The 26,938-nt window shown below is 47.4% G+C and overlaps 1 protein-coding gene across 1 annotated transcript in view; it reads right to left on the bottom strand.

The window, feature by feature from the left end:
* The window catches only part of KIAA1328 (KIAA1328 ortholog), an 898,127-nt gene that overhangs the window by 727,201 nt on the left and 143,988 nt on the right, over nucleotides 1–26,938 (bottom strand). The window contains exon 5 of the mRNA XM_086960312.1: nucleotides 13,732–13,847. Coding sequence (XP_086816438.1) covers nucleotides 13,732–13,847 — 116 coding nt within the window. The remainder of the gene's footprint in view (nucleotides 1–13,731; nucleotides 13,848–26,938) is intronic.

Here is a 26,938-nt window from a genome sequence, read left to right as displayed (position 1 = left end):
AATCTGTGTAAAGTAAAAAATGTGCTGTATTTCTTGAGGTAATGCGTTTAGCTATTGATGAACCACATACAATTACAATCGGATTGCCTCTTCAAATGCCGGGAAACAGTCTGATAAAGAGAGATGAACTAACCATTAGCCTGAAATTTAGTTTAAAAAGCAGCCTTACAGAATGTACAGGGCGCGACGGAGCATGCGCGCACACATTCACACACATGCACACAGTCACACATACATACAAACACACGCACTTTCACAGCTTGGAAATAGTTTTGTACTTTTGAAGTGAAAAAATGATTTATGCTTTTATTTACTGAAAAAAATATCAATCCTGATTGTTCCTTGCCTGCCTGAACTGTTGCTGGACTCACCGGCAGATCTGTTCTCTGCTCGCTGCCTCTTGCTGACTTTTGTGTTCCTTGTGCCGGACACCACATCTCGCGGCCCCCGCTTCGCGGGAGCCGCTCGTGCCGCCAACTACAGAGGACTTTGGCAGGAGATTGCCATTATCATCACAGGCGCTGCCTGCCCTGCCTTCTATCACCGCAAGAGCCAGGCGGGACTGCGAGGACCAGGATTCCGTGCGGCGCTGATCGCCTGCACCTGGTCATCTTCCCGCCTCCTCCCGAATTAGTTCTGTGTGGAGGGTGAGCCTTGCTGGATTGTTACTTGCCTGCCTGAACTGTTGCTGCACTCACTGGCAGATCTGTTCTCTGCTTGCTGCCTATTGCTGACTTTTGTGTTCCTTGTGCTGGACACCGCGCCACATCTCGCGGCCCCCGCTTTGCGGGAGCCGCTCGTGCCGCCAACTACAGAGGACTTTGGCAGGAGATTGCCATTATCATCACAGACGCTGCCTGCCCCGCCTTCTATCCCCGCAAGAGCCAGGCGGGACTACGAGGACCAGGATTCCGTGCGGCGCTGATCGCCTGCACCTGGTCATCTTCCCGCCTGCTACTTATCTGTGTATTTATTTAGGGTATAGAATCTCCGCGCCAGCGAGACGCGTGCGGGACGGACGAAGCCCGGACAAAGGGCGGACCCTCTGAGACCCTCAGAGACTGAAGTAGGCCGGGCCGGGCCCACGTATTTTCATTTTATTTTCTGTTTTACAAATTTGTTCCTACATATTGGTTTGGTACTCTGCTCTCTAATCGCACATAAACTGCTCTGTCATCGTTTGCAACTGCACAGATTTTATCACTTGCTTTTTATTCTCTTCTATATGTTTTATATGCTCAACTAGTACCTTTTGCACTCTGCCAAAACTACTTCCCCCGCAAATATTTTTTTCTTTCCTTAAATTTATTGATACTCACTTCCATATCTCGCTATGACTGCTAAGATCAGGGAAAGTGTTGGTAGGAAGGACTTGTACCAAAACGAAATCCAACTCTCTCCGTAATAAGAGCATTCACGCATCACAGCGGAAGGGAAAATGCCAGCTATTCAATCTGTGGGAAAGGGTTAAGGGTAAAAATCCCGCAGTAGAGGTGCGTTTGGAATTTCCTTTGGGTAAAGACAATACTGTTGTACACAAATCAATATTAACGGTCGATGATGATTCAGGAGAGGGAACTGCAGGAGGATCTGGGGTTGTTGAGAATTTGTTATCTACTAAGATCCAAAGTAAATCTGTATTGCCCACTACTGATGTTATTGTAGAGCGGTGTCCTAAAACAGTGAATACTGATTTGCATAAATCTATTCTGACCTCTAGGGATACAGGTTTATATGATGCTAATGGTTCCACTCAGATGAAGGTACCAAGGAGTGGGGATAATATATTGACGGACTCTGATATGGAGGTATGCAGGAGATACATGACGGAGGATTCTAGGCAGATTTGTGAGCCTTTTAACACTCCGCTGGCTGCTGTCCCCTCGAGGCTCCATTTGTTTAGCAGCACACCTTCTATTCAATCTCAATGTATGACTTCTCATTCTAGCATCTCCATGAGCCCAGAGATGAACCGTAGCGGTATTACTCTCATTCCCGTAATTAAACCAGATAAACCTGTCTCCGACACCCTACTCTCCTTAGAACGGCTACTCTCTTCAATTCTATCTTTATTAGAAAAATTTGTAGGGGGGGGGGTCGGACTGTGTCTTAGAAACGGTCAATGAGATATTGAAGGTCCTACTGAACAAAGCTTCTGTTAAGCAAACTGGAGGGACTTCTGATTTAGGGCTGTTTGGGGCTGGAATGAATGTAGATCATGTGGAGGGAAAAACGTCTCCAGGTAATTTTATAACCTCAGATCAAATCATTCCAGGTGAAGAAATTCTCCCCATTGTTGAAAAGGTGAAATCTTTGTTACCGGCCCCCCTCTAGGAAACTTTGTAGCAATTCCTGACCTGGAAATAAAAGTAGCTGAGGTGCCTGTGCTCAAGGTGGATGAAGCTTCTTCCTCGGTTTTGGCACCTTCGGCCCAGGATAAGGAAATTGTAATTCAGCCCCAATCAAGGGTAGATAAAGAATTCTTTCCTATTTTTACCTTGGAGATGGAGGATAAGGAAAAAAATGGAAAATTGGGCGTCCCAAAAAAGATCAAAGGTAAAAAGAGGAAACCTACTCGTAGATTTGGAAGGCAGAGAAGGATTCATTTTGAGAAGCAGGATGTTAGAGGTGATATCTCCTCGTCCAACTCGGAAGGGAATCATGAAGAAATGTTTTCACTTGAGGAAAAAATTCCCTTGGTGTTGAATAGGGAGATACCGGTAGGGCATGGCGATCTTTCATTTAGATGTGCGGTTTCCAATTTGGGGGTCCCTAATGCTGATGAGGGGAAGCCTAGTATGTCAGCCCCTATCTTGGAATCAACTATACCTGTCTCTGGTGCCCCTACCGTTGTTGTCCCTAGTATAAAAAAATGCTTTGGTATGGCAGGAAGGGAAGAGGTTTCTAAAAGTTCCCAAGCTGCAATTGAAGAGAAAAGCGTTGACACAGTTATTTTGGATTTCCTCCCATTGTTTGATACTGACTTGATTCTAAATAGGGCCCGCCTACTTAAAAGTTTTGAAGAGCTAGAATGCCTGAAATTGATTAATTCAAATGACATTGACCTGGTAACAATCTGGAGATTGGAAACTGGAGTATTGACTAGGGTGAAATTCTACTCTAAGCTCATTGCCAATCTCGTTGTGAAACAGTCTGAGTTTTTTCAAAGTCGTGGGATTGATGTTATTCCAATTTTGGGGGGCCTACGGAATGGCTTATTAGTAGGGGAAAGCATTTCTCCCCCCCCTCAGTCGACTGGGTGGTCTGGCTGGCTTTGATGACCTAAAAATCTGTGTCTCTAAAAATACACGACTTGTCTCTAGTGTAAATCCTCCTCCTGCTATATCCCGCGGAGATATGGTTGAAGATAGTGCCCAATGGAACTGGTTACCTGGTGTCCTTTCTAGTAGGACAACAGATAACATGATTTCCCTTTCTCATCTTTAGTTGTGACTTAAAGATATTATCGTGGAATGCTACAGGTATAAAAAACAGCCCAGATAAACTTCAGTTCCTCCATTCGTTTGATGCTAGCGTGATTTGTCTCCAAGAGACTTGGTGTGTGGATAGAACTCTTGCTGGAGGGGGCTATATTTCTTTGGAAGGTGGAGCTATTCCTTCCAGGAGAGGTCATGCAAAAGGGGGCATTGCTTGTCTCTTATCTAATCGGATCAAGTGGAACTTCACCCACTATTTGGATTCAAGTAACCTCTTTCAGGTGGTAACATTGTTTGGTCATGCTGAGGTTGAGGCGGCCAAATCTATTACGCTGATAAATGTTTACATCCCCCCAGATGCTTGCTATAATGTAATTGTGAAACAGGTCTTTTCTTAGATAAAGAGTATTAAGGCCAAAGCACCTGCAACCCACATAATTCTAGTGGGCGACTTTAATTGTAAGGTCTCTAATACGAGTTTAGCTCTGTTCAGAAACAAATATAAATAGGAATCATTACAGATCCCACAGGCTCTATTCCCTGGTAACATCAAAACAGATAAGAGAGGGAAATTGTTTCTGGAAGAACTGGCTGAATTGGAGGGGATCATCGTAAATGGCAGGCTTCCCTCTGACATTCCAGCAAGTTTTACTCACAAAACCAATCAGGGTGAGTCTATTTTGGATTACGTAGCTGTGGATAATGACTCCTTTTATCTCCTAAAAGATCTGATAGTCACTAAAACCCTAAACAGCGATCACAATGTGATAACCCTAACTGTTAATATAAATCCACCTGAAACGGATCCATGGTCGCTTAATGGTGATCAGGTTAGTTTTAGTGGTAAAACAGGGAGATGTTTTTGGAATACAAGGGCCCTAAGGGGCTTGTCCATTTTATTAGATAAAACTGTAAAAGAACTCCCTAGTTGGAAAGGGTTGGAAATCTCGTATTTTGTGGGATTTATGAAGGAGGTAATCCTGGTCGCAAGGAAACCTAATTCGCATAGAAATATGCATCCTGTCCCTAGTTCCTTACGCCTGCTTAATAAAGAAATAAACACACTGGTTAGGGAACAATACTTGAATAGGTCCACAGAAAGGTCTCGTAAAATAACCTTACTAAGGAGAAGGAGAAGGAGAGTAAGGCTAAAAATTAAAAAAGAGAGGGAAGATTCCTTATGGATAAAGTTAAGGGAGGCTGTAAATAGAGGGAATGTACGACTATTCTGGTCTCTCATTGGTGAGGGTTGTGGAACAAGAATTAGGTCCCTCCCCCCTCCCCCTATTTCCGAGAAAGTTTGGGTGGGTTATGTCACGCAATTATATGCTGGTAATAGGCCTGTTGTGGACGACAGAAGGGTGGGCGATGTTGGACCGTTGTTTGAGCCGCCCTCCGAAAAGATCATCGAATCAGCCATAAAGGACTTGCGTTCGTCCGGCGCCATTGGCCCTGATGAGCTCCCAGTTTCGGTGTTAAAACAGGATGCCGAATCATGGAGCAAAATCTTATTTCCAGTATACAGATTTTGCTTCCTACATAGAACTGTTCTTCCATCTTGGAGGGGGAGTATTCCGGTACCCCTATTTAAGAAGGGGGATAGGAATATGCCCCAAAACTATCGACAAATATCTTTGCTTGATGCTATAGGGAAAGTATTTGCGAAATGCCTGTTAACATTAATATCTGACTGGGTAGAGGGGGGTCAGTTGCTGCCACTGGAGCAAACGGGTTTCCGTAAGCGTCACAGCACAATGGATAATTATCCGCCCTGCAGATAATTTTGGATAAATACATAGGGGCTCGAGGTGGAAGAGTTTATGCTGCGTTTATAGATTTCTCCACAGCATTCGACAAAGTTGATCGCCCCCTGCTGTGGAGGAAGCTATCTTCTCTCGGAATGCCCTCATAGTTCTTAGATTTAGTTAGGGATCTCCATACTGATACCTGGTGCAGGGTATTATTGGGTGGCGAAAGAGGGCTATCCCAGGCGATACCCACTGCAAATGGATTGAAACAGGGATGTCTATTAGCGCCATTATTATTCTCTCTTTACATCTCGGTCTTACCTTCGTTTTTGTCTTCAAGTGTTGGTAACGCCCCAGTACTAGGTGGCTCCCCAATTGTTTGTATGCTATATGCGGACGATATTCTGATACTGGATTTAACACCGAAAGGTTTGAATAATCGTCTACAAGCACTTCATATATATGCAGAAAATCATCACCTGAAAATAAACGTATCAAAAAGTAAAATCATGTGTATGGCAGGTAGGAGAAAGGCGAAATATGAGAACTTTAAGTGGACGGTGGGGGGAGACAGGTTGGAGGTGGTGAATTCCTACGTGTTCTTAGGGAAGATAATATTTGCCAATTTGAGCGATAAGGATCATGTTGCTAACAATTCTCGAAAGGCTCTGGCCCAGGGTAAAAGTCTGAGTGCCTTATATTGCGCGACGGGGAAAAGACAGTTCCCTTATTTGCTAGAGGTTTTTCGCGCAAAGATTTCAGCATCCCTGCTCTATGGTGTTGAATTAATTGATCTAGGGCAATGGAGTTTTCTGCATACTGTAGAGGGAAAGATCCTCCTACAACTAGCCTCGGTTAATACTACCTGCACATCGGCTGCTCTTAGATTAGAGTTTGGAATCCGTAGTAGTTGGGTGCAGGCTTTAGCAGGGATTGTCCGCTGGGTGTCGTGCATGGCTCGGGCGGGACCCGGAACCAAGCGGAGTCTCATGAAAAAAGAATTGTTGGGATCCCTAAAAGAACACTCTAGAATTGTGAGGAATTTTAGAAAGGCTGTTGAATACCTTCAACTAGATGAATTAACTTTGTTTACATTGTCCCCAGGCCAGTTGAAGGCTGTTTTAAAACTGGCCACTTGGAAACTGAGTTTTAGCCTTGACAGGGAGGCAATTCTTGCAAAAAAGGGCCCCTCACCATTTATTGACTCCTGCCTATATAAGAAAATGCAACCGTACGTGTCATGGAATATACCTCACGGAATACGGCGTTCTGGTTCCTCTTAAGACAGGACCTCCTTCCTCTAAACAATTTAACATCTAGACGGTATGGGTCCCCAGCAATTTGTCATCTTTCAATATGTTCACCCAGGATGTTGTACATGTTCTCTTTATATGCCCAGCTTTGCGGACATTACTTAGAAAGTGGTTTAGACATATATGTTTAAAATTGGGTCTCTTATTGGCGAGCTCTTTTTTAAATGCTTTGTACAATCCGCCCAATGAAATGTTTTGCTTTAATATATTTAACTTTTTTTAATGTTTTCTAGATATCTATTACAGGGTTAGGGAATCAAATGCCTAATAGTATATGCTTTTTTTAATCTTGTTGTGTAAAGTATGTGTATGTACAAATATAGGTTATGTTTATTTTATGTGGATCTCTTATGAGTTCCAAACCATAAATAAAGAATTGAATTGAATTGATTTAGCAAGTTTTTTTGTTCAAGTCTACAGGCCTCAACAGTAAGTGTGCTCTATCAACACAAATAATTCAATATAGGGCAACAAATTACTGGCCAGGTAACAAATGCAGGGTATGGGTACATTATGGAGGAGAAAGAAGATGAGGCAAGTGGAGGAAAAAACAGTGACAAAATGTAAGACTTTTGTAGAAAGTAAGCTAGAGGTGGAAGTAAGAGGGGCAGAACCAGGGAGAGTCGGTTGGAGGCGGGGTAGAAATGAGAGGGGAATTGCGAACGGAGAAGAGGAGTAGATGTAAAGATACTGAACCAGCAAGAGACAGGAAGAGCCTGGCCATAGGAAAAAGGGCAGAGGCAGTGTTTTAAAGGGGCCGGTACTCACAGGAACTGAGTTCTGGCACTTCTTATTTTCATCACTGTTAATACCGGAACTTCGCTACTGCCTAGCAGAGTACCAGTACTCATGAAAAGTAAGCTAATTGGCTTCTGGTGCTGGTGAGCACTAGGCTGTCCCGAGAAGAAACTGCCTCTGACAGCCAAGGTGCTTCTGCAGTCCTTAGCTCAGCAGCTTTTGTGTACATGTCTGCTTGTTTCTTTGTGTATGTGCACGCTTAATGATATACAGCATTGTGCCAAACAACAAATACGGTATGACATTAAGAAGTTGCAAATATTACATTTAACATGTTATGCTGTTTGGCTTTCATTTTGTGTAATGATGTAAACTGTTTTGTTAACATAAATGCATTTCCGTTGTGTTTTGATAGGTGCTGCAACTGGTATACAAGTTATTATGCATCATAATATCTAGGCCTTTTCCCCGCCCACTTGCCACACCTCTAGTTCACTTTAATGAGTACCGGCACTTATTTTTTCCCATTTAAAGCACTGGTTCCAGCACGGGAAAAGAAAACACTCCTCGCAACTTCAAGCCTTCCTTCGGTCATTGAGCAGATGAGACGCCACAGAGACGCCAAAGCGCACGACAGGCGCGTGGCCAGCTCAAGCCCGCTGAACTCCCGCCACAAGAGCACGCGGCTTTCACGCGCCTTTGGAAGCGCGCTCCGCGGCGCCTTCGCGAGCAGGCCAATGTATGAAACCCAACTCTCTCTGATAGCAGCGTCGCATCCCCCGTGGTCACATTAAAGCTACCTTCCAACATTACGTCTTAGGGGCCCTCACGTTAATACCATGCTGAGACATCCTGCGATGCAGCTGTTTAACGGTCGCAAAATGGATTGTGACAGTGACAAAGTGCCCAAAAAGTGCCGATGCGCCGCTTCCGAGGCTCCGGCGATGGGAGGGCGGGGAGGCGCGCCTCTGATTTGTGTGTGAGAGGCGCCGCATCTGTCCCGCTGCTGATGCGCGAGGGAGGCGGATTAGCATAAAACGGAACGAGGTCAAGTAAGTGGATGTGAAATAGGGAGTGCGTAAAGACACCATTCCGAGGGCTGACAGAAACATCACTGTTTAGAAATGCAAATCAAGCCATTATGCTCAATAATTATATGAAAATATGAAGAGTTCAGCATGTTTCCCAGCCCTGGTGGCGGGTAATGGGATGTATGCTTATGTAAATAACTACTATTAAAGCTAATGCTGGGGGAAAAAGCGAATAAATTTATAGTACGGCGACTGATTTAGTATGCTTTTAAACCCCAGCAGTGCTCACTTATTAGAAAGGAGTGCATTATTATGCTTAGAACTCATTACAGCTACAAGTCACCGCAACTCCATTAATTACGACGCGTTAATGAAAACGGGACACGTACCAAAAAAAAGTAAAATTATGGCCTCTCAGCAGTTTTCTTAAAAGACAAAATCGAGGGGTATTAGCATCATGTCGCCTCCTGGGGCGCCGATCATCGGGGCTGCTGTAGTAATCCCGCCGCCGCCCTGGGGGCGCCGCTCGGCTCGAGGAGGGCGGGAACCATGGACTCGGCGGCTGAAAGCACAGCGTGGGGAGCCCCGCCGAAGGAGGGAGGGAGGGGGCGCAGAGGAAAGAGGCTCGGCATTAGAAATGCAAGGATTTCACCGAATCCAGCTCCGTGGGTGGTGCTCGAGCAGAACAAACATGCGAGGCACCGGCGGCGCTCACTCGGGTAACATCAGCAATTCAAGCATTTCAGCCGAATGCAAAACTAACTGGAGACAACGGGGAACACGTTTAAAGAGTGAGGGGAGACCAAGAAATCTTCACAACAACCTTAATCTTAAATGCACGTAAATGTACCTCGTGGCTGTAGTAATCTGGCGCACGTCAACTCTCTCGTAGTTCTATGCTTTGCATTTTTTGTTTTGCATTGTGGTTAGTCTAGTCACTTAGCGAAAGAAAGAGATGGTCGTTTGTTTTTTCCCTTTTTAAGTTATCCATCTTTTGAAGCAAATTGACACCTTGCCACATTCTTGCACATGCTTGCAATATGGATGTTAATTTCAACATAGAAGAAGGGTCAAGGATGAAACATGCCACAGGCTGTGGGTGAGGGTTCAACGTCCTTTTAACCAAGAGTGAAGTAAAATAGCCATAAACAATAGACCACATAGTAACAGAATACCGAGAAGAACAAGCAGCATTTTGGTTTCATTTACTACATTAGGGGTAGGTGTACGGCTTACAATCACGATTGGTCGCCTACCCCTCTTTTGGTAGGAGAGTGAATTACACAACATTTCCTTGCATGCTGAATACCAGAACAATCATCGGTAGAGTAGGCTTCCTTTACAACCAAGGCCAAACTGGAATTTCCCCTTCTGCACTGCACGGACACGGAATCCACGGGCTCAACTGTGGTGATGGAACACATTTTGAAGTGGGGGTGATGGCCAATAACATCCTCTCCTTAAGATTCAGATTTATTAACACTTTAACCATGGTTTGCATCACAAAAGTGACATAAACCTGGGAAAGTGATGCAGTGGGATGTACTTTCCAAAGTAAATCATGTTTTGCGTTGAAAAGTTGTCTAAAGTAATGCGAAGTAGCACTATGTGCTAGTGTGTTTCAAGGGGCATTCTCCATGCAGCCACCCCATGTTTTTGACACAAATCTCCATCCCCTAACACTAGCAGACAAGGATCTGCACCAAAAAAATGACACCTTTGAGTCTGGCGTAAAGGTAGAGCAAATGTGAAAAGTCTACCATTTTCTCTAATTTTGCATGTATGCTGCACTGTACAGCACACATACAAAGAGGGAGACATTTTAGAGCACATTTTATGTACTGGAAGGGTTCCATTCAAGTACAAACCTATGCTGGACTGCTTTGGGCATTTAACCTGTATTAATGAGCACAGATTGACTCTCAATTGAAGCCCACTTTATCTTCAAAAAGTACAAATAATATACACAGCACTCCATAGCAAACAGTACCACCAATACCCATTTGATAAGCTGGTCATCTCAAGAGACGCACCTATGAACACCACCTTTCAGAAGACACCATTCACTTGTGGGCATCATATACATTTGTAATGGGCCACTGACTGGACTCACTTTAACCAGTCCCATATCATTCATTACATGTAAACTGTTGTGTCATAAGCTCTCATTCAATTCATGTATGAGAATATCTGGTGATTACGTGTGCTCTGGCTACGCAAACAAATGATGGACGGAATGCTGAATAAATCATACATTTACCCCCAGTCAAGAGATCTGGGTTAAATCCATTGTTATTTTGCTCGCCATGCCACCCCAGTTTAGAACCAGCCATATGCAAATCAATCTTGACCCTGTGCCTCATGGGAACAGTCTAGACCGAACTGCCAAGCTAGGTCCTCCCTGGACTGGAAACAAGCATCCTGGGACCGGTTTCTGGGTATTACCCATCTCAGCCAGGCTAGCTTGAATCCAGTGGCACAGTGAGCAAGGGACCGACGTCTGGGCATACCCAACCCACTTAGGGTGAAAAGTGCTACGCAAGCAAATGATGGACGGAATGCTGAATAAATCATACATTCACCCACAGTCAAGAGATCTGGGTTAAGTCCATTGTTATTTTGCTCACCATGCCACCCCAGTTTAGACCCAGCTATATGCAAATCAGTCTTGACCTTGTGCCTCATGGGAACAATCCAGACCAAACTACCAAGCCAGGTCCTCCCTGGACCGGAAACAAGCATCCTGGGACTGGTTTCTGGGTATTACCCTTTATCAGCCAGGCTACTTGAATCCAGTAGCACAGTTAGCAAGGGACGCACGTCTGGGCTGTGTCCAAACTGGAATGGCATGGTGAGCAAAAAAAAATATGGATTTAGGCCCAGATCTCTGTACTGGGGTGAATGACATTGTTCTCCATTCTGTCCATCAATTGTTCTTTTTGTGTTTGTCACCCCGAGTGGGACGAGAATGCCCAGACGTGGGTCCCGTGCTCTTCATGCTACTGGAATCAAGCTATCCTGACTGATGAGGGCTGAAAGCCCGAAACCGGACCTAGGATGCTTATTTCCAGTCCAGGGAGGACCTGGCCTGGCAGTTTGGGCTGGACCGTTCCCATTGGGCGCAGGGTCAAGACTGATTTGCATATGGCTGGGTCCAAACTGGAATGGCATGGTGAGCAAAAAAAACGATGGATTTAGGCCCAGATCTCTGTACTGAGTTGAATGTATGACATTGTTCTGCATTCTGTCCATCAATTGTTCTTTTTACGTGTGCTATGGTATCATTTTGAAAACACCTCTTTGGATGGCTTTTTCACAGTGTTTATTGACAACACACATTTGATACAGCTAGCACATAATAAAAATTCTAATTACTTCAGTCCACTTTGTTTTTTAGCACAGTCACCTTTCTTGTTAGGGGCGACTGGGACTTGCAATGTTGACTTAATCTGAGTGACACCTGCTCTCCCAGATCGATGTTCGGGTTTAGCTGGGCGGTCCCAGGAGAAATTTGGGGTTAGGATACAAAATGCAGGGTAGCAGAAAGCACAGGAAGGCACTAGGAGATTGTCTATGTATTCTCGTCAATAAAAGATATCACAACAATTGAGAGTTGCCGTATTATTACTAACCAAGGAATTACCAATTATGTTGAGAAGACAAAATCAATCCACTCAATACTGATGGTAGCCTGAAAAGAGATACTGGCAGATAAAGCATTTTAAATTAATTTAGTGTTGCTATGAATTTGAGTTATGAAATACTTTTACTTAGGATGAAGAGTGATGCAGAAATAGCCCAAAAATACATTTTTGTATATTCATTAGATGTAAATTCTATATTACTAATATGAATAACAGTCAGACTAATTTAAGATATTGAAGTACAATTGCTGTAAGGAAGTGAAGTTCACATTTGTAACATTTAGAAACAAAATACTCTGTCACAGACCAGTGATACTCAAAGTGCGGCACTCTGCCTTCATTTTTCTTCTCCTTTCCTTCTCCATCTTAGTTCTTCTACTTTCCTTGCATTGTTTGATAATGGATATAACATACCTTTACACTTGTATTTCTGCAACCCTCTTTCAGACCCCAAAATGGTCCCTTCAATGTTTCATTAACAGCAAGCTCATTTGACTCTTTTTTTTCGCTTTCTTCCACTTAAACTGGAAAAGGCTAAACTAACTGTTTTCAATTCCAAGCAATTCAAACATTTTGAACGAATCCCTGCAAACCTTTCACACCGGAAGGCAACAAAGGAACGAAATACAGCCCCAGCACTGTTTGTGCGCCATGCAATGGATTAAGAAGTGATCACCCAGCGGTTCAAATGATCATCTGTGGGACCTCAAAACCTAGTTTTAAATGTCTCACAGAGAGCAGAGGTATGTGGTAAATTGGCAACCCAGGGCATAATTAAGGCTACAGAATGGCAATTTAAAACTTTTTCTTCGGCAACGGAGAGCATTTAAGAGTATCAATGGGCCTTGACTAGCGGTAAAATTAACGTTCAGCATGGGGCCTTTGCAAAGCAAAATCACTCAGATGAATGAACTGAAGCCTGAAGGCAACAGCAACCACCTCTCCAAAAGAAGTACACATCAATGTGCACAACGTCAAAGTGGAGAGACACCGCACAACTACACATGTTCAGTCAGATGCTGGTGGTAGCCAGGTAAACAACAATAATTTACTCCGGAATATACACGATGAACAAATATGAAATCTGCAACACACCGTTAGACAGAAAACAATCTGGAGGTACACGCTAAAACCAGCCCAAGACGGGAAACGCAGGCCAAACTTTGAAATCCACAAAATAAAATATCTGAACTAATTTGAAAACCTGCTATTACAGAACTAAGAATGCATGATTGTACAAAGGTTGTGTGCTGTGACAAGATATTTACGTGCACTGATGGAAAGGCAAACTAGAACTGTGGGTAACGACTTGCCGCCAAAGTTTTAATAGTACATTTATCAGACTGCCCCCTCCTGCGAAGAACCCATTTCACGAAAAACTAGTTTAAAGGCAAAGTTCTGAAAGAACATGGTTTCCCATCACCTACGAAACAGCTTTTGCCCCGAAGTACTCCATTCCGCGCACTCCGATTCAATGGAAAAACAAGTTTATAAGGCGCATTTTGATGTGCACAATCCTTACGGAAACCGTTCCAGTGCTGTTTAACAAGAGAAAATCTGTTATTTTCGGTGACAAATGGCCGCCGAGTACGCCAAAACAGCACAGGAACAGCTGGGTAGCAGTTTCGAGCTCAAATGAGCCAGCAACCCATGCTGGCAAGCCATCTCTCTGATTGCCTTTGAATGGCGGCCCACGCAGATTTATTCCCCACCATAAATTTGAGCAATTATTTCTCTTTACGTCACCTCACTTTTTTTTCCACCCCGTTAATGCCGAACTGTACAGGCTCCAATCTGATCGGCGCTTTCACAAAGGATATCTTCCCTTTCTTGGATGATGAGGTCATTCTGCTCCTCCATTTGCCGGATCTTTTTCTCGAAGGATTCCTGTTCGGCCTTGAGGCGTTCCTCAGTCACTTCTTTCTCCTCGCTCACCCTGGACAAGAACACAATCACCCATCATTAACAAATGTTGCCCAGGGCCGCAGCACAAAAGTAAGGAAGGCATCCACCCTCTTCTAAATATCTGGAGGGGGATAATGGTGACACCTTCTCAATACTCACTACCACAAATAGATTAAAAAATCAGTGATCCATAATACATTTATATTTGACAACAGCCTACTTCACCCAATATAGAGGTGTAAAACAAGTCTGAGATCTGAGAAAGAAAGAAAAGAAAAATGCAGCAACACAAGTGGTCAGCAATGAAACTTCCAGAGGCTTCTACACATGCGCAAAGCGTGTGAGAGAAGGTAATTGACTGGGGTGTGAAGGGGTAGTAAGGGAAACAAAAGAATCCTGAAGGAAGACAGGACGAAAACATTATTTACCTGTGATAAAGATCTTTCTGGTGGATCCTTTATCTACCTGTAGATTCCTCACCTATAGAATAATCCCAGGCGTCAAACTGGATCTGGAAACAATAAAGCTCTCACTTCGCCAGTAGGGGGCACTAGCTTTCTGTCGACACGAGATTTGGCATCAGAAGACATCACAGAATCTATATAATGCCCATCCCCGGCATATCAGTTTCCATCTATTTTTTTCAAGAATTTCAGTCAAGGAATGACGTAGTATCGACATTAAGGAGTACAAAATTGAATCTTGGGATATTATTACCTTTGCTATAACACATCCATCAACAAGCATTGGAAATGCAATAGGTCTCGCACCATTAGAGTTAGTGCTTTTAGAATTGTTTATGGGTTTTTTTTGTAAATGTTTAGCATTTTTGTTTCCTGTAGCCAATGCTAAAGAATTACAAATAAAAAAAAGCCATAAACATTTCTTAAAGCTGTAACTGAAATGGTCTGAGACCTATTGCACTGTGTGAGGGTGAGGGGTTGAGGGTGAGTGAGGGTGAGGGGTTGAGGGTGAGTGAGGGTGAGTGAGGGTGAGGGGTTGAGTGTGAGTGAGGGTGAGGGGTTGAGTGTGAGTGAGGGTGAGGGGTTGAGGGTGAGGGAGGGTGAGTGAGGGTGAGGGGTTGAGTGTGAGTGAGGGTGAGGGGTTGAGTGTGAGTGAGGGTGAGGGGTTGAGGTTGAGTGAGGGTGAGGGTGAGTGAGGGTGAGGGAGAGTGAGGGAGGGTGAGGGGGAGGGTGAGTGGTTGAGGGTGAGTGGTTGAGGGTGAGTGGTTGAGGGTGAGTGGTTGAGGGTGAGTGGTTGAGGGTGAGTGGTTGAGGGTGAGTGGTTGAGGGTGAGTGGTTGAGGGTGAGTGGTTGAGGGTGAGTGGTTGAGGGTGAGTGGTTGAGGGTGAGTGGTTGAGGGTGAGTGAGGGTGAGGGTGAGGGTGAGTGAGGGTGAGGGGTTGAGGGTGAGTGAGGGTGAGGGGTTGAGGGTGAGTGAGGGTGAGTGAGGGTGAGGGGTTGAGGGTGAGTGAGGGTGAGTGAGGGTGAGGGGTTGAGGGTGAGGGGTTGAGGGTGAGTGAGGGTGAGGGGTTGAGGGTGAGGGGTTGAGGGTGAGGGGTTGAGGGTGAGGGGTTGAGGGTGAGGGGTTGAGGGTGAGGGGTTGAGGGTGAGGGGTTGAGGGTGAGGGGTTGAGGGTGAGGGGTTGAGGGTGAGTGAGGGGTTGAGGGTGAGTGAGGGTGAGGGGTTGAGGGTGAGTGAGGGTGAGGGAGGGTGAGGGTGAGGGGTTGAGGGTGAGTGAGGGTGAGGTGTTGAGGGTGAGTGAGGTGTTGAGGGTGAGTGAGGGTGGAGGGTGAGTGAGGGTGGAGGGTGAGTGAGGGTGGAGGGTGAGGGGGTGAGGGTGAGGGGGTGAGGGGTTGAGGGTGAGTGAGGGTGAGGGGTTGAGGGTGAGTGAGGGTGAGGGGTTGAGGGTGAGTGAGGATGAGTGAGGGGTTGAGGGTGAGGGGTTGAGGGTGAGGGGTTGAGGGTGAGGGGTTGAGGGTGAGGGGTTGAGGTTGAGTGAGTGTGAGTGGTTGAGGGGGAGTGAGGGTGAGTGAGGATGAGGTGTTGAGGGTCGGTGAGGGTGAGTGAGGGTGAGTGGTTGAGGGGGAGTGAGGGTGAGGGTGAGTGAGGATGAGGTGTTGAGGGTGGGTGAGGGTGAGTGAGGGTGAGGAGTTGAGGGTGAGTGAGGGTGAGGGTTTGAGGGTGAGTGAGGGTGAGGGGTTGAGGGAGGGTGAGGGTGAGTGAGGGTGAGGGGTTGAGGGTGAGTGAGGATGAGTGAGGGGTTGAGGGTGAGTGAGGGTGAGGGGTTTAAGGTGAGTGAGGATGAGTGAGGGGTTGAGGGTGAGTGAGGGTGAGTGAGGGGTTGAGGGTGAGTGAGGGTGAGGGGTTTAAGGTGAGTGAGGATGAGTGAGGGGTTGAGGGTGAGTGAGGGGTTTAAGGTGAGTGAGGGTGAGTGAGGGTGAGGGTGAGTGAGGGTGAGGGGTTTAAGGTGAGTGAGGGTGAGGGTGAGTGAGGGTGAGTGAGTGTGGGGGGTTGAGGGTGAGTGAGGGTGAGGGTGAGGGGTTGAGGGTGAGGGGTTGAGGGTGAGTGAGGGTGAGGGGTTGAGGGTGAGTGAGGGGTTTAAGGTGAGTGAGGGTGAGTGAGGGTGAGGGTGAGTGAGGGTGAGGGGTTTAAGGTGAGTGAGGGTGAGGGTGAGTGAGGGTGAGTGAGGGTGGGGGGTTGAGGGTGAGTGAGGGTGAGGGTGAGGGTGAGGGGTTGAGGGTGAGTGAGGGTGAGGGGTTGAGGGTGAGTGAGGGTGAGTGAGAGTGAGGGTGAGGGGTTGAGGGTGAGGGGTTGAGGGTGAGTGAGGGTGAGGGGTTGAGGGTGAGTGAGGGGGTGAGGGTGAGTGAGGGTGAGGGGTTTAAGGTGAGTGAGGGTGAGTGAGGGTGGGGGGTTGAGGGTGAGTGAGGGTGGGTGAGGGTGAGTGAGGGTGAGGGGTTGAGGGTGAGTGGTTGATGGTGAGTGAGGGAGAGGGGTTGAGGGTGAGGGGTTGAGGATGAGTGAGGGTGAGGGGTTGAGGGAGAGTGAGGGTGAGGGGTTGAGGGTGAGTGAGGGTGAGGGGTTGAGGGTGGGTGAGGGTAAGGGGTTGAGGGTGAGTGAGGGTGAGGGGTTGAGGGTGAGTGAGGGTGAGGGGTTGAGGGTGAGTGAGGGTGAGGGGTTGAGGGTGAGTGAGGGTGAGTGAGGGTGAGTGAGGGGGTGAGGGTGAGTGAGGGTGAGTGAGGGTGAGGGGGTGAGGGTGAGTGAGGGTGAGGGGTTGAGGGTGAGAGAGAGTGAGGGGTTGAGGGTGAGGGGTTGAGGGTGAGGGGTTGAGGGTGAGGGGTTGAGGGTAAGTGAGGGTGAGGGGTTGAGGGTGAGTGAGGGTGAGTGAGGTTGAGGGTGAGGGGTTGAGGGTGAGTGAGGGTGAGGGTGAGTGAGAGTGAGGGTGAGGGGTTGAGGGTGAGGGGTTGAGGGTGAGGGGTTGAGGGTGAGTGAGGGTGAGGGTGAGGGGTTGAGGGTGAGTGAGGGTGAGTGAGGGGGTGAGGGTGAGTGAGGGTGAGTGAGGGAGGGTGAGGTGTTGAGGGTGAGTGAGGGTGAGGAGTTGAGGGTGAGTGAGGGTGAGTGAGGGTGAGGGTTTGAGGGTGAGTGAGGGTGAGGGGTTGAGGGTGGGTGAGGGTGAGTGAGGGTGAGGGGTTGAGGGTGAGTGAGGATGAGTGAGGGGTTGAGGGTGAGTGAGGGTGAGGGGTTTAAGGTGAGTGAGGATGAGTGAGGGGTTGAGGGTGAGTGAGGGTGAGTGAGGGGTTGAGGGTGAGTGAGGGTGAGGGGTTTAAGGTGAGTGAGGATGAGTGAGGGGTTGAGGGTGAGTGAGGGGTTTAAGGTGAGTGAGGGTGAGTGAGGGTGAGGGTGAGTGAGGGTGAGGGGTTTAAGGTGAGTGAGGGTGAGTGAGGGTGGGGGGTTGAGGGTGAGTGAGGGTGAGGGGTTGAGGGTGAGTGAGGGTGAGGGGTTGAGGGTGAGTGAGGGGTTTAAGGTGAGTGAGGGTGAGTGAGGGTGAGGGTGAGTGAGGGTGAGGGGTTTAAGGTGAGTGAGGGTGAGGGTGAGTGAGGGTGAGTGAGGGTGGGGGGTTGAGGGTGAGTGAGGGTGAGGGGTTGAGGGTGAGGGGTTGAGGGTGAGTGAGGGTGAGGGGTTGAGGGTGAGTGAGGGTGAGTGAGAGTGAGGGTGAGGGTGAGGGTGAGGGGTTGAGGGTGAGGGGTTGAGGGTGAGTGAGGGTGAGGGTGAGGGGTTGAGGGTGAGTGAGGGTGAGTGAAGGTGAGGGAGTGAGGGTGAGGGTGAGTGAGGGTGAGGGGTTTAAGGTGAGTGAGGGTGAGGGTGAGTGAGGGTGAGTGAGGGTGGGGGGTTGAGGGTGAGTGAGGGTGGGTGAGGGTGAGTGAGGGTGAGGGGTTGAGGGTGAGTGGTTGATGGTGAGTGAGGGAGAGGGGTTGAGGGTGAGGGGTTGAGGGGTGAGGGGTTGAGGGTGAGTGAGGGTGAGGGGTTGAGGGTGAGGGGTTGAGGGTGAGTGAGGGTGAGGGGTTGAGGGTGGGTGAGGGTAAGGGGTTGAGGGTGAGTGAGGGTGAGGGGTTGAGGGTGAGTGAGGGTGAGTGAGGGTGAGGGGTTGAGGGTGAGTGAGGGTGAGGGGTTGAGGGTGAGTGAGGGTGAGGGTGAGTGAGGGTGAGTGAGGGGGTGAGGGTGAGTGAGGGTGAGGGGTTGAGGGTGAGTGAGGGTGAGTGAGGGTGAGGGGGTGAGGGTGAGTGAGGGTGAGGGGTTGAGGGTGAGAGAGAGTGAGGGTGAGTGAGGGGTTGAGGGTGAGGGGTTGAGGGTGAGGGGTTGAGGGTGAGGGGTTGAGGGTGAGTGAGGGTGAGGGGTTGAGGGTGAGTGAGGGTGAGTGAGGGTGAGTGAGGGTGAGTGAGGGTGAGGGGTTGAGGGTGAGGGGTTGAGGGTGAGTGAGGGTGAGGGGTTGAGGGTGAGTGAGGGTGAGGGTGAGTGAGAGTGAGGGGTTGAGGGTGAGGGGTTGAGGGTGAGGGGTTGAGGGTGAGTGAGGGTGAGGGTGAGGGGTTGAGGGTGAGTGAGGGTGAGTGAGGAGGTGAGGGTGAGTGAGGGAGGGTGAGGGGTTGAGGGGGAGGGGTCGAGGGGGAGGGGTCGAGGGTGAGTGAGGGTGAGGGGTTGAGGGTGAGGGGTTGAGGGTGAGGGGTTGAGGGTGAGTGAGGGTGAGGGGTTGAGGGTGAGTGAGGGTGAGGGGTTGAGGGTGAGTGAGAGTGAGGGTGAGTGAGGGGTTGAGGGTGAGTGAGGGTGAGGTGTTGAGGGTGAGTGAGGGTGAGGGAGGGTGAGGGGTTGAGGGTGTGTGTGTGACAGTAACTTGTGTGTGTGAGGGCAGTGTGTGTCAATGCAACGGGGCTCATGTTATCGACCTCAGAAGCATTAAAAGTGTGTGTCTTGGAACGTCTGAGGGCAGCTCGTGTTACAAGCTTGCTTTGAAGATGGTCATGCAGTGCTGGGAGTGGAGCAGATGGTCCTGTTTATGACCTGCAGAGCACGTGTGAAGTGGGCGCGGATGAAGTGACTGGGGGGTGAGGGGTGTGCACGTTTTAAAAGTAGATACGGCCTCCGGCCGTGAATAATTAGGGGGTGAGAAATGCGCTGGGAGGGCTGCCTTTGATGTGGGAATGCGAGGCAGGCAGGCAGGCGGCTGGTGGCATTGTGCACGCGCTTCATGCACTGCAAGGAATCGCCAGCCAGTGGTGGTGTGGATAAAGACTGGATAAGCCCCTATATAGCTTGCCAGCTGTGCTGCGCACAACAGGCGAGCCCTAAAAAGGGAGGTGAGTGAGGAATCTGCAGCTAGACAGAGTATCCACCATACAAATTGTTACCGTAGGTAAGTAACTTTTTCTTCTGATGGATATTTTTACTTGCAGTTTCCTCACCTGTAAAATAAATTCCAAAGCAAAACTCTTCCCAGGAGGATAGTTGACGGATAGTTAGATGAAGAAATCCTGCTAAATGGATCTGGCAAATTGGTCATCTATGCACACTTAAGAATCTGGGCAATAATGCTTGGCAAAAGAGTGCAGGGATGTCTGTGTAGGTGCTTTGCAGAGGTCTGTGATCGGTAGCCTTGTGACAAGAGCCCAGAAGGAATAGGCACAGATTCCTTCCGTAGGCTGCTTCAGGGGTGTGTGAATTAAAAAATAATCTGCATACCCAAGGGTCAAAAAGCTACAGAAATCTTCAAGCAATGGCAGCTCCTCTGCTTATGCAGAGGAGCGTCGACCCACTGCTTTGCAGCAGTGAAATAAATGAATAATACAATAATAACTCACATTTATTATCATTTGAACTTTTCCCTGATGTGGCAGCTTTGCAGGCAGGAGCAGGGGAGGAGTCGTTTGCACTCCTTAAGTAGGCATGAATGTCCTCCACCCAGGCTGCATTACAGCCTGTGTGAAGAACATGCTCAGGCTCCCATTCCCTGGCTGAGCAACAAACCGTGGATCGCAGACCAATCACAACGATGCATTCCAGGGTTATGTTTGGCTCAGGGGAGCCTCAGCCTGGTGCTTGATGTTCCTGGAAAGGACCGCTTGAGAGAAACAATGGCGGGATGATGGAGCGGCGCGCAAGGGTGCCACTTTTTTCTTTTTCACATCCCACTCAACCCCCGACCCGCCACCCCCGATCCGTGTTGGCCACTCCTGTCTTTTTGTCCTGTAAACACCACTTGTCCCGTCAAATCCCTACATCAAGCATATGGGCTTATACAGAAACATTAATATATTTTTGATTTGGTGTATTAAGACTGAAAACAAAATCAATGTTTTGCAATAATGCCAATAACTACAAATACAGAAATGTAACAATAAATGTAGCTTTCAAATTTCTCTTTACTTTGCTCCTACTTCCTTCCTGATTAGTTCTCTCCCTATCCCTTCACTCCCTGGGGGAATGACTTCAACTTGCAGACACAAAACCCTACTGCACACACACATCCCCTTGGCACAAGAAACACCCTGTAGCCACCCCCTGACACAGATGCACAATGTCCCCAGATCTACCAAACCTATTGCAAGGATATTCACCACTAGTGTAAATAGAACACACAGTGCTACACTGGGTGATGACATTTCCACACATTATCATTTGTGCGCTGTACACTTTTAATCAGTAAAACTGTAAGTTAGTGCAAATATAATGGTCATTTTAATTGAAGATGTGGTCTCTAATGGCAGTATGCTACTTTAGCATGCATACTCCTCGTTACCCCACTCCACAACACTCCGCGCAACTTTGTGCCACTCTGCGCCATGGCCCACAACTCTGTGCAACTCTGCGCCAAGGCATGCAACTCTGCGCCACAGAACTCTGGCGCCACTGAACTCTGGTGCCACTGAACTCTGGTGCCACTGAACTCTGGTGCCACTGAACTCTGGCGCCACTGAACTCTGGTGCCACTGAACTCGGCACCACTCTAATCTACTGTGTACAACTGCACGGGCACTGAACTCTACACTTCTCTACTCTACTCTACAGTACTTTATTGTATACCACTGCACTCTGCAACACTGCACTCCACAACAGTTCACTCTACTCTGAAACAATCTACTTTATGCCAATGCACTCTATGCCACTGCACTTTACACCACTCTACTCCTATCAATTCTGCGCCACTCTACTAGATTCAAATTCAAATTCAAATTCAAAATAAGCTTTATTCGATTTTATCAAGAAAATCATAAAAGCGTACAAGTACAATTTATGCACAAGAATTAAAAGACAATTTTTAAAAAAACTCACTTGAGCAAAGTTACCAAATAGTTAAAACATATCTCTAAAATTTAAAATCTACAAGCAATCATTGGACAAAGGGCCTCGTATTCCACTGGTCGATATTGACGTGTACTACTTAACACATTGAATTTCTAAATTTCATCACGGACTTCAAAAAGCAAGAAACAGCAAAGATAACATCCACATCTTCTAAGAGCAATCATTTCAAATATGCAGGTTTACATGTTCTTATCCCCCAGCGCTTAAGTAGGGGTAGAAGGAATAGTTTCCTGGGGGTGGTATACAGATTACAAAAGAACATGATGTGAATATTGCTTTGTGTTGAATGGTAGTCACATGGACATATTAATTTCAGCGAGGTCCAATCATTCTGTTTCGGTAGAGTGACCATGCGGAAGAAAATCCCTAGGCGCAGCCTAGTCAGAAGCATGCGAGGATAGGGTGCTATTTCGATCCTAAAATAAGATTGTAAGCCTTCAGTAGGGGTAATTTGCTGATAGCTTAGGATTGTACCTTTAAGTTTCTCTATGTCCCATCTTGCACTTTCCAGGTGTGTAATTAGTGATTTTTTAAGGGCCGGCCTAGTCATGCTTTGTAAAGTCTCTGGATCATCGTAAAATTCAGGGTGTCCAATGTTAGAGAACATCGTTTGTACATGTCGCAGCCATTTGACTTTTGCTGCACCATCCAGAACCATGCAGTCTTTAATGAGGTTTCTATTCAATTTACACTCCTCTGTAGTCCAAATCTTGTGCCAAAGCAAACAGGGTGATATTTTTATGATGTCGCTAAGGTATTTAACACCAGTCTCAATGTGAGTCATAAAAGTCGACGTAGTTTTTGACACGCCCAGTAGGTGACAAATGAAAATGTTCTCACAAGTTTGTAAAGAGGACACATTCTCAAAGCCCCAGAGACCTGCGCCATATGTAGCCGTGGCTATGCACTTTGCCCGGTAGATCTGTATCATTTCTCGAATGGGTTTACCCCCAATTTTGCCTGCAAAGGTTTGTAGGGCACCTATGGCACGACTGAAAGCGAGTTTCCTGGCTGACACTGCATGTTTCCACCTTCCCCACCTATCAAACACAATGCCCAGGTAGCAAAATGTGTCTGTTATGGCAATCTTTTGCTGGTCCAGAAATATTGAGCATGGGGGTCTATTGGTCTTTTGGGAGCAGGACATGGAGAAAGTTTTCGAAATGTTCACCTTCAAGTTTCTTTTGCCCATATAAGATGAGAATTCGTTTACTGCTCTCTGCAAGCCTACTTTTGTCCTTGACATAATTGCCGCGTCGTCGGCATATAAAAGAATGGGTACGGTCCTACCATTGACAGCCGGATAATCGCTTGACAGAGTTAATAAACTCTCAGCAATAGAATTTATATAAAATGTAAAAAGCAAGGGCGCAAGTATGCAGCCTTGCCTCACTCCTCTATTTATGGCAAATTTTTGTGAACATTCCCCCTGAGTCCCAAACCTTACTCTAGCCCCTGCGTCTCTGTATAATTCCTTAATGAATGTGAGAATAGTTGAATCCACCCCAATGTCCTCCAACGTCGACCAGAGCAGCGCGTGGTCCACGCAGTCGAATGCGGAGCTGAGGTCGACAAAGGTTACAAATAGGTCCCCTTTTTTAGCCTGCGTATACTTAGAGACTAATAGGGACAAATTTAGACATTGCTCAAGTGTCCCTAGTCCCTTTCGGAACCCATATTGGAACTCCGAGATGACCTTTTTCTCTTCTTCCCAGTGTTGTATTTTCTTGAGAAGTATCCTTCCTGCGACTTTCATAAGTCCGTCCAGTAGCGATATTGGACGGTAACAAGCAGGGTCGTCCCTGTTCCCTTTTTTAAATATGGGGACTACAATCGCGTCCGACCAGGTGGTAATGAACCCGAATTTATTTCCCATATTCAATACATTTGTAAGCAAAGGAACCCAAAAATGCGGCTCTGATTTATAAACATCCACTGGGGTGTAATCAGGGCCGGGGGCTTTGCCTGAGGCACTTTCCCTAAGGGCATCTTCAACTTCTAAGGTAGTAAATACCAGTTCAATCGGGCAAGGGGGTGCTGGGGAGACAGTTAGCTGATTATCCTGTATTATACTATCTGCAGATGAAATCGCCCTACATGGGTTCGGGGCATTCCCCTGGGTATTATTAGAATAAAGGTTACCATAGTGTTCTGCCCAGAGCTCACCCGTTATAGCTACTTCCACGGAGTTATCTCTATCTCTTAAATTATAGACAGATCTTATAACTTTCCAAAAGGCATTGCTATCCTTGTTCCTAGCGGCTTCCCCCAAAGCTTCCCAGGCCTCCTTCTTCAGTGTCGCCCTCCGCTGTTTGATAGCCAGCTTATATTCTTGTCTCGCCTGACGAATTTGGACCCTATTTTTTGGATCAGCGGACAGAGCTTTCTTTAAAGTTTTCAATGTAGATGTACATCTAGAGTCAAACCACCCACGGGTATGCTTCCCATTGTCCTTGTAGTTCCTAGTAAGTGCATTTTTTATGTGACGCTGTATGTTAGAAAATGCAGCCATAATGCTCTTTAGATCAGTATCTTCCTCTAAGCAGGCAAGAATGTCCGTGGAACAAGAGGATAGGAGGTTTTGAAAGAAAGATGTTGGGTTCATTTTCTCCCATTTAATTACATACCCGTTAGTCTTAGTTAGGGTGACCTCATATGGGTATGAAACCCTGCTAGGTTCCTTTGCTTTGTCCCCCAGCAGTTTTACCCCGAAGGTGCACTCTACTAGATGCAATTCTACTCTACGCCACTGCACTCTACCCTCCACTATAATCTACCCAGCACTACTCCACTTCACTGTACTCTGAAACAATCTACTCTATGCCACTGCATTCTATGCCATTGCACCGCTCTGCGCAATTCAACTTCATGCCATTGCATTCTACTCCGCTCAACTCCACTTTATGCCACTGCATCCATGCTACGCCCCTCAATTCCAAACCACTGCACTCTATGCCAATTCAGTCTACACCACAAAAACAATGCACCCGCACCACTGTACTATACGTCACTGCTCTCTGCACCACTACAACTGCATCTCTCTCCTCTTCATCACGCTATGACACTGCACGACTGCACTCTACGCCAATGCACCCTCTATCACTTCACTCTAATGCCACTGCACTGTAACCTGCACCACTCCACTCTACGCCATTTCACTCTACTCTGCAACACTGATTTCTTCACCACTGTACTACACCACTCTACATCACTCCACTCTACGCCAATCTAATCAAAGCCACTCTAATTTACTCTGCACGACTGCACTCTACGACACTCGATACCACTGCACTCCACGTCACTATACCCTATTTTGAAATAATCTACTGTATGCCACAGAGGTCTACACCACTCAACTCTCAGCCACTCCACACAATTCCACTCTATTGTACACTGCTGCACTCTACATCAATGCTCTCTAAACCCCCTTACCCCAAACCAATACACTACGCCAATCTACTCTGTGCCACTGCATTGTATGTTGCTGAATGCCACTGCACTCTACAACATTGCACTCTGTCACTTTATTCTGCACCACTCTACACCACTGCACTCTATGACATTCTACTCTGCAGTACTTCACTCAGTCACTGAACTCTGCGCCACTGCACTCTACCATGTACCACTCAACACCACTCTACTGCACTTCACACCACTCTAATCTGCAGAGCACCACTGCACTCTACACATAGGACCCGGATCCCCCAGCGTGCTCCACACCCGCCCAAACCCACCAATTAAACAGTACTTTGAGATAAGGTGGGTATAAAAAGGCCATGTTTAATGTCAACATTCATAAACATGACAGATTATGATTATTAAAATTACATTGAAATTACATTAAAATTACATTTATGAGCAAGACTTTATTAATGAAGCATGTTTATCAATTGCATTATCTAATTGCATTATTATTCCCAACTGTACAGATAGTCTTCCTTCTCCCAGCACCAAGGGGCCCTCTGGTCCGCATCTCCCCAGGTTTAGATGCCCACGCAAGGTGCAACCCACCTGCGCCATTTGAGCGATGGGCCCCAGCCCTCGGGTTCTTGTCCGCCATTTCCAGCCTCTCGTCCACCAGGCTGCCTAGGAGGCTCGTACCCGTCACCCTAGCCTCCTCCAGCCAGTGGCCTCCATCCCCCTGCGGAGAGCTTACCTTCTCTCCCCTCAGTGCTGGCCTAGGGAGTGCGCAGGGCGGACTCCCGTCTATTCTGTAGGTCTCTATCAATGGTCGAATGTTTCTTCTCCGTACCACACCCTTCCGAACTACTGCCTTAAAGGGACGGTGGGTGGGAGTTCAAAATTGCTTCTAAGGTAACAGGCGAGGGAGCGGGCACGAGCAAGGTGCGGCGAGGTCCGGTGCGGGCGCAGGAAGAGGCCGAGACCACTGTGCCCTAGACCTAAATAGGTCACGGCCTCTGACCCCCACACTCCCACCGGACACACGTCACAGCTGCCCCGGAAGTACTTGCTCGGGCCGGCCGCCCATAGGGCGGCTGGCCCTCTAATCAACAAATGGCGTTGCGTGGGCCGGGGGGCCGGGCCCTAAAGGCGTGCTCGTCGAGCTTCGCACTTCGTAATGTCAGTCTAGGCCACTACATTGTGCACCACTCCATTCTGCAACACTGCACTCTACCCTGCACCGCTCCACTCAACCCTGAAAAAATTCCACTGCACTCTATGCCACTGCAATCAATGCTGCACCACTTTACTCTGCACCATACCACTAGGCTCTACCCTGCACCACTTCACTCTATTCTGAAACAATCACCTCTACGCCACTCGACTCCACTTTATGCCACTGCACTCTACACTGCGCCATTTTTTTGTCTTAAAACAAATTTCATTAATTTTCTTCAAGTTACAAAAGATTACATTTGTACAGCAGGACGTTGTATATGCACATGGGAGTGGTAAAAATGTGCACTTGTATAATATATTGTCCTTCATCAGTACTTACAGTCGGGGAGCGTTCAGGACATGACCTGGCCTAATAGTGACCGGGCGGACTTTAGATATCTGTCCTGCTTGTACATTTAACCCGTTGGCTGCTTCCGCTTTTTTGCGGCAGTGCGGCCGTTTTAAAAAAAAGGGCGCAGTCGCGTCAGCCAATGGCCGACGGCAGCACCAGCGAGGTAGTGCTGCCGTCGGCCAATGGCCGACGGCAGCAGCCAACGGGTTAAATGTCTACATTTCTTGATGAGAATGAAATAGAAACATAACATTTCAAACTTCCCTCCCTCCACCCCTGCTGACGGGCGCAAAAGTAA

This window comes from Lissotriton vulgaris, chromosome 3_1 (genome assembly GCF_964263255.1).
Source record: "Lissotriton vulgaris chromosome 3_1, aLisVul1.2, whole genome shotgun sequence".
Taxonomy (NCBI): domain Eukaryota; kingdom Metazoa; phylum Chordata; class Amphibia; order Caudata; family Salamandridae; genus Lissotriton; species Lissotriton vulgaris.
This window is presented reverse-complemented; position numbering and strand designations above follow the sequence as displayed.